Source organism: Talpa europaea, assembly GCF_964194135.1.
Source record: "Talpa europaea genome assembly, chromosome: 3".
Classification (NCBI taxonomy): domain Eukaryota; kingdom Metazoa; phylum Chordata; class Mammalia; order Eulipotyphla; family Talpidae; genus Talpa; species Talpa europaea.
In genome coordinates this window covers 62,162,335-62,175,215 of record NC_140069.1, presented here as the reverse complement: position 1 = coordinate 62,175,215, position 12,881 = coordinate 62,162,335, and the positions used below count along the sequence as shown (strand labels likewise).

The 12,881-nt window shown below is 33.2% G+C and overlaps 1 protein-coding gene across 1 annotated transcript in view; it reads left to right on the top strand.

Moving 5' to 3' along the window:
* Nucleotides 1-12,881, top strand: part of RP1 (RP1 axonemal microtubule associated) — a gene marked incomplete at its 3' end in the record, with an annotated part of 246,194 nt that overhangs the window by 191,076 nt on the left and 42,237 nt on the right. The window contains exon 16 of the mRNA XM_084230564.1: nucleotides 5,193-5,324. Coding sequence (XP_084086690.1) covers nucleotides 5,193-5,324 — 132 coding nt within the window. The remainder of the gene's footprint in view (nucleotides 1-5,192; nucleotides 5,325-12,881) is intronic.

Sequence of the window (12,881 nt, the reverse complement as noted above, 5' to 3'; positions counted from 1 at the left end):
ATGACATTGCATTATAGTAAGAACTTTGTTAGAATCTGTGAACTTTTAAAATTCCGAGAAAACATATTTTGAACATATAATTGTGTGTAAATACAGTGAGTGGGCCCTCTGTATCCATAGGTTCTACATCTGTTGATTCAACCGAATACAGGTAGAAAATTTGTACTATGTAGTTAGATCTGTTCTGAACATTTATAGGCATTTGTCTTGTCATTGTTCCCTAAACAATACAGTATAACAATTACTTATATACTTATATTAGATATTATAAATAATTTAGATATGATTTAAAGTATATGAGATGATTTGAAGTTATAGCAAGCGCTTTGCTTTATTTTATGTAAGGAACTGGAGCATCCATGGATTTTGGTATCCATGGTGGGTGTGTGTGTGTCCTGGAACCAGCTCTTCTTGTGTATTGTAAGATGACTATATATGTAAGTGTGCATACGAGGTGGGAAGAAACTATAACTCTCTTTAGATTTTCAGAAGGATCAATAACTACAAAGTTTTAAGGAACTCATGGTTTTGTGAAGAGTATAAGTAGTAAGTAAGTAGTAGTAGTACATTCTGTTTAAGTAGTAGTAGTAGTACTACTTATAGTACTATAGTATGACTTATAGTAGTCCTCCAAATCATTTTATCAGTTTTTAGAATCTTTTCTAACTAGACTATTTATATTATAAACTGAAACTGCCTGATACCAAAAACAAATATTCCCTTTATGCTCTTCAGTTTCAAATTGTTTTTTATTTCAGTGAGAGATAGAACATTCTAATTGCATAACTTTTTTTTTTTTTCACGTAGCATTTAAAGTTTTCCCACAGGGAAGCAGAATTGTAATTATCAGGACCCTCATCAATAAAAGGAAAGAGGTAGTGGTAAGAAGTAAATAGTAAGGTTGTATTTCAAGAGACTTCAGTGGAGACTTTCCTATGGGAAAGGTACTTGTCACTAAGCATGCACCCTTGAATGCATGGCCTTGGCCTCCTTAGAAGCACCTGCCATGATGTGTCTTATATAGCACTTGGTCTAGCAAGACTCATCATCATGTGGAGGGTACTGCTCTATTCTGCCTATGACAATGCATCTCATTGACTGGGCATTCCCACCAAATAGTGAGAGACCAGGTACAGAAGAATAGAGAAACAAAGGTGGTGTTTCAACTCACAGGCTCTGAGAGCCAGATTTCCAGTGTTCACATGCTGGTTTGACCTCTTGCTTGCTGTGCACTCTTGCTGCACTTGAATCAAATGCTCATCCTTTATAAAATGAAGTTAAAGAGTATGTTAACTCAGTGATGTGAGAATTACTGAGTTGACAAATATATGAGATGCTTACTGTGTCTGGTAATCAGTAATATTATAGTGCTATACAAGTATTTGTGGTTATGATGATTAAGTAAAGGATTTCACATTGTAAATCTTAGATATTTATTTATTGAAGAGTTTAAGGTTTACAGGAAAATTGAGGGAAAGGTGCAGAGATTTCCCAAATACTTCCTGCCCTAGGTATACATAACCTCCCACATCACCATGTCCCGCCAGATGGTGCATTTGTTACAATTAATAAATCTATATCAATATGTTGTAATAATTCGAAGCTCATAGTTAATATTATATTTCACTTGGTATAATTTCTGAATGTTTGGACTAATGTATAATGACATGTATCCATCATTATGGAAAACACCGAATATTTTCACTGAGCTAATATACCTTACATTAATTGATTTTTGAATGTTGAGTCAGTTTTTCATACCTGGGGTACATCCCACTTGATCACATTTTGGTGTTCTTTTTATAGATTGTTAGATTCACTTTGAAAACATCTTGTTAATGATTTTTGCGTCTGTGTTTGTCAGAGTTATTGATCAACAGTTTTAATGTGATGCCTTCTTTCATTTTGGTATTGAGGTAATACTGATCTCATAGCATGAGTTCTGTTACTGTTCAACGAGATTATCAAGAATTATTATGAATTTTCTTCCTCAAATGTTTAGAATTCTCTGGTAAACCTGTGGGCCTGATGCTTTCTATTTGAGAGATAAGTAATAAGTATTGATTCAATTTCTTTAATAGATACAGGCCTATTCAGATTGACTGTTTTTTTCTGATGTGAGTTTTGGCAAATTGTGTTTTTTAAGGACTTGATCCAATTCATATAGGTTATCATTTATGGAAATAGAGTTTTTTATAGTATTTCTTTATTATCATTTTTAGTATCCATAGAATCTATAGTACTGTCCCCTTTTGCATTTTTAATGTTATGTCCATTCCTGTATATTTTTTAGTATGACTAGAATGTTATTATTTTATTGATATTTTCAAAGAACCAGTTTTTGGTTTCATATTTTTCTCTAATTTCATTTTAATTGGTTTCTATTCTAATTCTTCCTGCTATATCTTTTACAATCTCAGTAGAGTTGATAGATTCTTGGAAGGCAAGAGATACCTTCTTATTCTCATTTGTTAATCACTCTGGAGGAAAAAAATCGGATAACTTCTCTGTGGTTTGGTTTCTTCACCTATAATTTGGTTAGGATTCGCTTTAATTTATTAACTTTGTATTGAGAATTTATAATAAAATAATTTATTCCATTATTATTTAACTGTGATAGCTAGTTTTTTCAACAAAACATTTTCATTCTTTCCTTCATGAATTTACATTCATAGTACTACAAACCATATCGGGGAAAGTGTGAAGAGATCAATTATTATACTGAGCCAATGGGGAAATTTCTTAATGGAATATCTGAATATATGGATTATTTGAAAGGTGTTCATTCCCGTTGTTCCATATAAAGTCCATATAATCAGATGACACTGTGCTTATTTAAAGAATATTGGATAAATATAACTTGTGACTTTTCATTAACTTCAATGTACTATTATATTTTAACACATCTAGTTAACAGTGAACATGTCCAAATTTTGTAAGTTTTAAAACAGACTTAAATGATGCACAAAAATTTGCTTCCTCTTACTATAATTGCAGCTCAGTTTCATGCTATTAGCCAACTTCTGTATAGTAATCATGAGATTTAAGGTTTTAGTAACCTGAAAAAATGCTGAAGATGTGGTTCAGGTGTTACTTTTTTACTATAATGAGAGCCATTTTTTTTTCAGGTTCGAGTCTTATGAAAGTTTTTATAAAAATATGCTTGGAAAGTCCATTTTTGCTTCATAATATTCTGCTTAAATCATTCAGGTTTCAAAATCTGAATGACATACCATCATATACCTAATTCCTTAGATCCCAAATATATATATGAATATATATATTATAACCTTATTATGAAAAAAGTATGTTTCAGATCGTAAACTTTATGGATTTAAAACACACATGCTATAGTAACATGACACATTGCTACAATGTAAGTTTTAGCTTGTTTTAAATGATTGGTATTTAATAAAAAAATGTTTTTAAATAGTTCACTTTGTAAAATTATGCCTTTGTTCTGGTGGACCTTGATACTACTGAACTTTTGGATATAATGATACATTCTCTGAAGTGAACAAATTAGTCATTTCGTTCTAGCCTTATGTGTGATACATAGCTATTTCCAGCTGAACAATTCTGGTTCTTTTACTTTGATCACAGGTGTTATTTTTTGTTAAAATGAAATTAATACATTTTCACATTTTAGTAATTGTGAAACTGAAACAGAGTGCACTAGAAAGTGTCACTCAATTCAGAGTAAGTTGTTAATCCAATGGACGGTCACTTGGATTTTTGTGTCTCCATCTGTGACACTCTTGACCCCAAAGCAAAGTGGACGGTCTTTTACGCAGAGGGGTAGGAGTTTTATGACCTTTCAGAAAATATCATCTAGACCCTGAAGTTCCTATAATTAATGCAACTCTTTGTGATTCAAAAAAGATACTGACATCCTTTTTGAGTGTGATGTTTTATCTTGAGAAACCAGTGTAGGGAGCAAAGAGAGATGAGATATATTTATTTCCATTTCAATTTTTCTTAGGCTGACTTTGTGCTATGAGTTTCTATGTTGGTACATTGTTTTCTCTTCTGTGGTCCCTGAGGTATCTTATATCTGTTAAAGGATTCATTAATTTTTTTTTCCTCACCAAGTATTCATTTAACCCTCAGTAAACACATTTTTTTGTGTGTTTTCTGCTCTTCCTTCTACTATTTTTTAAATTCCTTTATTAGCATCAATTCCACCAGATAAAGAACTTCATTGTAAAGGAACCATATGAGGAAACATATTTTATAGGACTCAGTATGAAAAAGCTTAATATTATTTGAAATTATATCCTCTAATGCTTGAAAGTTACAAATGACAATATGTTCATGGGTGGTTTTTTAGATACAACTTATGCTTAATAACTGTGTTGTCACTCTACATATCATTGTTTCAAATTCCTGTTAACTATACCTATAGGGTCATTATGCCTTCACATGTTAACGTATTTTATGAGTCATTTTAAGTTATTCATGGAAATTTTGGTATTAAGAGTAGCTGTTCATGGTGATGATGATGATGAGCCAGACACCAATGTTTTTTTTTTTTTATTTCTGAGGTAATTTCTAAAATATGATTATCACAATATGAATTGCTTCCATTTAAAAATGGTTTGATATGCCTGATTTTTACAGATGAAACAGAAAAAAACCTTAATCTTTGAAATCCTAAATAGAACATGTGAGCATATACTATAAAATTGGAATCATTACTTAACTAAGTTGGAGATACCTATTTCTGAACAACAGTAAAATAATGTACTTATAAATAAAAGACAGAAAAACAGCTAATGATTTCATTATTTATAGACATTATTTCTTTGGTTCTCATATTTCATTAAGGTCATAAAAATTATTGTTTGAATGACATTGTAGTCAGTTTACCCTTTTGGGAAGGACAAAATTACCAGGTTATCAAAGGAGTTTCCACTTAAGATCTACAGGGATAACATCTTGAATAAGTCATTTGATCCATACTGTGGTATTAAATTATTGCTTGTGAAAAGATCTTATGGAAATACCATACAAGAACAGCCTGCTGCTAAGAATGAAAAGTCATTTTCTGGTAACTATGTATTACAGAGCAAAGGAATTGACTAGGCATTGAGAGGAAAACAATAAAAAATGTAAACTTGCATAGTTGAACATATGTTGAGAAGAAACAAATGAATTTGAGAAGATGGTTTATTTTTAAATGTTAATTTCAGTTGGCAGAGAAAACCCAATGGGTATGTCTGCACCACCTAGCCAAGAGGAGGAAAAGATCATTGCATCAAAAACCCTGCAAGAAATACCACCAGAATCTGAGGCCAAGGGTCCCTTACTTTCTTCAGCTACAAGTAAGCAATGGCTTTTTTGTCATTCTTTTCTCATTTGTCTGCATTGCTTCTTTATGGCCACCTCAGGAAAAATACCAAAATGTTTTTATATTACAGGATACAATATAGCACATGAACTTGCCTTTAAATTGTTATTTTGCTTTATTATGTTTCAGCCTTATAAAGAATACATATATTTTAAAATGTGTTTTATTTCTTTATCTTAAATTCAATGTTTACTCCCGGACAATGGCTTGAAAAGAAGATAATATAAAATTATGACATTGTATTGTGCTATCACATACAAAATATTTTGTGAATATATTTTATAAATAACATCACATTTTTAACAAAGTCTAAGCAACAACAAAAATAATAATCTTTTTTCTTGTATTAGGAAACAGACATGAATAAAATACTTCTGGCCTTGGTGGTTTGAATTTTTGGTGTCTATCCTTTAGTCTGCTTAATCTTTTTCTTGCTCTTAAGTTATCCTCTATCTTACTGGAGAGTATAATAGATGTATCTGACAAATCCTGTAGATCAGAGTCTAGTCATCTTTGGGTTAAATTAAATAGTAGGCCACTGTCTCTCAACCGTTTTTTTTTTTTTTTTGAAAGACCCATCTTGAAAGACAGATAAATTGTAATATTGCCTTTATAAAAGTGCTCTTTGAAAATTAGTTATTGGGTGTGCCCTCTTTTACTTTAGATAGTAATGGAAAATAAAAGTCTGTTACTGACAACCATGTGATAGTATCACATCAACCAGAGGGAAAGAAATTATTAGCCTTTTGATTTTGCTGCACTGAACTAGACCCAAGTTTATATTTTCATGTCATGTCATGAAGTTATGGAGTAGTGACAAATTACACTGCATGAGAAACTTGTGCTTAGTTAAAATTTTTCATACAAGGGGAATTCGATCTTGTGTCAGGAAGTAATGGCAACTGAATCTGGTAGGGTCATCTCAAGTCAAATTTGACTTGTTAAAAATAGCATGCCAGCTGAAATCTCTAGAAATAGATACTTTTCTATGTGTAGCAAAATATTTAGAGACAATCTCTCTATATAATGAAAATTTGTTCTTGTAAGAATATCTTTAAATGTTATTGTTAATTTTTTTAAAGTTTAAAGTGATACTTTTGATTAATTTGATACTTATAGATACTACAATGTGGTTACCATGGTGGCATTAGCTAACACCTCTAATACAGGAGGCAAAGTTGAGCTGCTTGTCCCCTGAGAACCAATAAGGTAGAAAAGGTTTGGTATAAGGAAATCACTTTTAAGCAGGTGCTGTGGACCTGAGAAAATGGTAGGCCAACTGTACCCCAGAACTATCTTTGTCTTCTCAGTCTCAGCGAGGTGATTATATGGGGAATCTGGTTGGTTCATGTGGGCTGACTTGCTGGTGTCTGTTGTTTTTCTCTTGGCAGTGTGCCTTGTCAAGGTCTTTATAAAATATCAGTTTTTTGCAGAGTTTGCTGTTCTGACAAGTGCCAGAACCAGCTAGTTTCTCCCAGGAGGCATTTATCATTAAGATATGAAAGTCCTTGGTTTTGTTGCCACCTGGATCCTGAAATACAATATGTGATAGAAATGTACTCTGACAAGGGGAATAATAAAGATCTATCTTCTTAGCAAGTTTGATGTTGCAATGCCATATTGTTGTTTATAGTCACTATACTGTGCGTTAGATCTCCAGGCTTTATTTGTACACTACTTGTAAGTTTGTTCCCTTAAACATTTCTCCTATTCCATCCCTACCCCTTAACCGCATCCTTGACAACCACCGTTTTATTTCTGTTTTTATGAGTTCAGTTTTCCCTTAGATTCTACATACATGTAGCATCATATATTGTTTTTGTCTGACTTAGCTCACATAATTTCCTCAAGGTCTATCCACAGTGTTACAGATGGCAGAATTTCTTTCTATCTCATGACTGAATAATACTCCATTGCATGTGGATGCAGTTATAAATTTGTTTAAAGTAACATGCTTTATAACATTCTGTAAGTTTCATGTATATATCATTATATTAAATCAATATTTGTAAAAACTACATAAAATTCACCACCATCCAATTCTATCCTTCACCATAAAATTGACCCCTTTTACCAATTTTCCCACTCTTCATTCCCTATCCCTTCTGATAGCCACTAGTTTGATCTTTTATCTTTGTTTTATTAAGTTCTTTTTCATTCGTTTAGTTTTTATTTCTTGTATACCACCTATGAGTGAAATCATGGTGTTTTGTTTCTCCATCATACTTATTTTACTTATTTTTAGGTCTACCCATGTTTTTGCATTACAGGAGTTCATGATTTTTTTTTTTTAAATAACTGAGTAGCATTCCATTGCATACCATGTCTTCTTTATTGAGTGGTGTGTTTCTGGGCACATATATTGTTTCAAGATCATGGCATTGCATATACCTCTGATAATCATTTTTTACCAATTCATTTGGTTACATATGGAAAAGTGGATTTGGTAGATCAATAGTTTTAACAGTTTATTGAGGAACCTCCATGTTGTTTTACATAGTGGCTGAACCTGTTTACATTCCCACCAACAGTGTACAGGCATTCTCTTTTTTCCAATTCTTTTGCCCACACATGCTTTTTCTGTCTTTTTGATGATATCTATTCTCTCAGCTGTGAGGTGATTGATATCTCATTGGTTTAGATGATTAGTGATTTTAAGCACCTTTTCATGTACTTGTTTGATTATCAGTATATCTTCTTTGGAATATTATCTATTCATATCTTCTCTCCATTTTTAAATTGGATTTTTTTATTAAGTTGTGTGAGTTCTTTATATTTGTTGTATATTAGCATCTTATCAAATACCATTGTTAATTTTTCTTTTGTTTTTAATTGCATAAATTTTTTTTGAGGTAACATTGGTTTATAACACTGTGATTTAATGATTATAGGCTCATATCTCTTCAGATGTATGTTATCACACTGTGCCCTCCACTCATAATCTTCTGTCAGAGTCCACTGGTCCCCTTCACCTATTGCTCCTCAACCTCTTCTTCTCTTAACCACAATTCTATAGTCTGATTTCTAGGGTTTGTTTTGTTTAGTTTTGTGTGTTCCATTGTTTTGGGCCTAGAGTCAGGAGTGCTTCCAAGAGGATTGCTGAGTGTCCTGATGTTGAGTAAGGTTCTGTGAGGCCCTGGCTGGGACATTGCTCTGCTTGGAGGCAATTGTAGCTGAGTGAAGAATGGGATGCACTTCCCGTGTGCAACTGGTGGCCCATGCTGAAAATCTGGGACTTTCAAGGCCCCGAATGGGGCTTGTGTCTGCTCCCAAGGTGCTGGTGGCTGAGCACTGAATGGGATGCACTTCCTGGTGTGGCCAGGGGCCTGCAGTGAAAAGCTAGGTCCTGCAAGGCCTCAACTGGGGCTTTTGTCTTTGTTCAGGGGTTTTGCATCTATGTTAATTAGGTCTGTTATTTTCTTTTTTTTTATGATATTCTTGTATGCTTTTTGTAACAGTAATTTTCACATTATGAAATGTGTTTGGGAGTATTTTATCTTCCTCAATTTTTTTGGAAAATTTGAGAAAGATAGGTATTAGTTCCTCTAAGGCTTGCTATTGCTTAGTAATGAAACCATCTGGTCCTGCATTATTGTTTTTGAGATGTCCTTGGGTTACTGTTTCAATTACCTTGCTTATAATTTGTCTTTTCAGGTTTTCTGTTTCTTTTCGAATCATACTTGAGAGAGTGTATGCTTCTAAAATTTTGTCCATTTCTTCTAGATTATTGAATTTATTACCTAAAAATCTTCATAGTAATGTTCATAATAATTTTAATTGATCCTCTGTGTTTTTTTTTAAAGATTTAATTATTTATACAAGAACCAGGGTACAGGCCAGATGCGCAGGAGGGTGAGGGGATTCACCAGAGACAGAGTGGGGAACAGAACAGGCAGAATGACGAAATACGCTGCTGAGGGGAGCAGCGAGCAAGACAGGAGAGGTCTGCCACGCCATGTGGGATTCTCTCTGGCCGGCCGGGATCGAACCAGCGCTGCAGAGGCTGCGGACAGCTTCACAGTGCGGCGCTCAACCGCTTGTACCACCAGGGAGGCACAGATCCTCTGTATTTCTGAGGGCAAATATGCCTCTTTAGTTTTTTTTATTATATTCCAATTTTCCCTCTTTTTTTCCTTAGTGCGTAGAGTTAGAAGCTTGTCCATTTTGTTTGTATTTTCAAAGAACCAGCTTTTGGTTATAGTAATATTTTGAAATATTTTTTGATTCCTGTTTCATTTATTTCCATTCCAATTTTTATTCCTTCCTTCTGCTGATTTTTGGTTTCATTTGCTCTTCTTTTTCTTGTTCCTTAAGGTGTGAGTGAGCTTATTTGAAATCTTTTTGATTTCTTGAGGTAGGCTCCTATTGCTACTTTATTTCCTTATAATTGCTTTTGCTATGTCTCATAGGTTCTGGTAGCTCATAATATATAAATGTTAGATTTTGTGTGTACAATTTTGTGATGTGCTTTTCAGCTAATAGATGATAGTAAGGATTGTATTTTTCATAATATTAAAAAAATAATAATTATAATTTTATAATTTAATAACTGTAAATAATCCAATGTATAGATGTATGTAGTGGCAGGATGATCACAGAGCAGAATATCTAAGATTTGAGCAGTCTGGGTAAAGGAGGAGTGCTGGAGCCCTCAGTGGCATTCTCAGGCTTTTATTGAACTTTTACATGTAGTGCACCAACCAGGTACATGGCAGGCAAGGGTGCTGGGGGGCCTGGAGGCCAGCAGGCCTCCAAGCCCCGGATAAGTCTTCACTCAGGGCTTCTCTGGCCTTTTTTCTCCACTTCTCTCCTGCCTCTTCTCCTGTCTTGGATTCCTTTGGTGAATATCTCAATACTGCTGCCATGGCTCACAGAAGTAAATAATACAACTTATAATAGTTGTAACAAATGCAGGTGCCCACCTATCAGGCATGCAGTCCTAATGGCAGGAGGGCAGAAAAGCCTGAAAATCGTTTACCCTACAATGTCCCATAACCTAATTACCTATTCCATTAATATTGTGCATTATTTTTGGAATTTTTTTTCCAGCAAAACTTACAAGGGACACATATTTTGTTTTAAATTATTTCATTATTTGCGTTTCCCTGATTACAAGTGATGTTGAACATTTTTTCACATGCCTACTGGCCATTTGCATTTCCTTTTCAGAGAAGTTTCTTTTTAGCTCTTCTGCTCATAATTTGAATGGATTATTTTCTTTGTTTTTGTTGAGTCTCTTCAGCTCTTTGTAGATTTTTGTGATCAGTCCTTTATCATTACTGTTGTGTGCAAAAATGTTCTCCCAGTCGGTGAGGTTTCTCTTCGTTTTTGTTATTGTCCCTTTTGCTGTGCAGAAGCTCTTTAGTTTGGTGTAGTCCCAGCTCTTTATCTTTGCCTTCACTATCACTGCTTTGGGTAATGTGTCTGTAAAGATGTCTTTGAGGTGCATGTCATGTAGTGTTTTGCCTATATTTCCTTCTATATATTTTATGGTTTCAGGTCTTATGTCTAGTTCTTTAATCCATTTTGAGTTGGTTTTTGTGCATGGTGTGAGGTAGTGGTCAAGCTTCATTCTTTTGTACGTAGCGACCCAGTTTTCCCAGCACCATTTACTGAACAAACTTTCTTTGCTCCAGTGCATATTCTTTGCTCCTTTGTCAAAGAGTAGTTGACCATAAATCTGTGTGTTTATTTCTGGATTTTCTATTTGATTCCATTGGTCTGAGTGTCTGTTCTTGTTCCAATACCATGCAGTTTTGATGATTATGGCTTTGTAGTATAGTTTGAAGTCTGGGAGTGTGATGCCTCCATTCCCTTCTTTTTTTTCAGGAGAGCTTTGGCTTTTCGGGGTTTTTTGTGATTCCATATGAATTTCATCAATAATTGTTCTATTTCTTTGAAGAATGACATTGAAATTTTTATTGGAATAGCATTTAATCTGTATATTGCTTTTGGTAGGATGGCCATTTTAATAATGTTTATTCTTCCAATCCATGAGCAGGGGATGTCTTTCCTTTTTTTGTGTCTTCTATTTCTTTTAACAGTGTTTTATAGTTTTCTTTGCATAGGTCCATTACCTCTTTTGTTAGATTTATTCCCGAGTATTTGATTTTTTTTGTTTCAATAATAAAAGTGATTTTTTTTAAATTTCTTCTTCTACATATTTACTGTTTGTGTATAGGAAGGCTACTGACTTTTGCGTGTTGATTTTGTATCCTGCCACTTTACTGAACTGATTTATGAGTTGGATTAGTTTTTTTTTTGAGTTTTTGGGGTTCTCTATGTATATTATCTTATCATCTGCAAATCTTTAGAGTAATTCTTACAAATGGAATTACCAGGTTATAGATTATGTTCATATAATGTCATTTATTATTCTTGTTGTGATCTTAGTAATTGTTCCATTTTTATTTATTTTCTAAACCATTTTGTTATTTTCATAGTATACTCCATGTACTCCATCATTCTTATTAGTTTTAGTTATGAAGGATGCTTATTAGGAATTCTCATGGATAATGCCTTTCAACTCACTGACACAGGAATCTGACACTTTTATTTGGTGTGTAAATAAAAGATATTTGATATGTAGAAAAGAAAATCTAGCACTGTTCATTTGGTATGTAGAAAAAGAGAATCTAGCACTGTTCATGAAAAGCAAAGATTTCCCTGAAAGAATGAAGAAATGAGGACAGAATTAAAAGGGAATCATCCTGACTTCCTGGAAAAAAGGCCCAATTAGGAACCTATTTATAATTGTATATGATTGTTATATCTGAAAGTATAAAAATTAATGTAAAATATAATGCTTGTAATTTCATAAATGCTAGATAGTTCATTCCCACTCATGTTAATTTTATAGAAATAGATATGTTTACATTGTAAGACCCTTACAGAGAGCTTTAACTTACTATTTTTTTGCAGATGATTTTGGTTTTTAAAATCAGGGTTAAGCAATAACCATTTTTGACACCATACTATCAAATATTAAGGGACATTTATTTTCAATTTCTGCTTTACATTTTTGTATAAGTCAGCTTTCTGAAACACTTTCTTGAAAACATGCAAAGTCTTATACAACTTATCTTTTTTAAATTTTATTATTCCATTTTTTATTTTATATATTTTTTACATCATTTTTCATTTTTGTACAGTGTATGCATTTTCATCTTGGTTATAGTCCCTGTAAAATTCCTACCATCCTTGTTTTGATCCTACTCCTACTCCCTTCTCCCCCGCTGTAGTGTGTCTCCTTATCTTTTTATGCCCACACACTCTGATGATGATTGATTCCTTTAGTTGGATTCAATGGACTCCAACTTTGATTAACCTCTGAGTTATTACAACCAGCTGATTTTTACTTATTTCTGTGAGTAATTTTTCTTTCTGCAGAGTTTAAGGAATCAGTATCACTAAAGTAGTTTAACTTTATTTTTGTCTGAGTCAACCTGATTAATGTTTAATTAAGGTGTTCTGTCACCCCAATAAAGAACATATTTGAGTTATTTGAATAAATTTTAGGTATTATAGATGA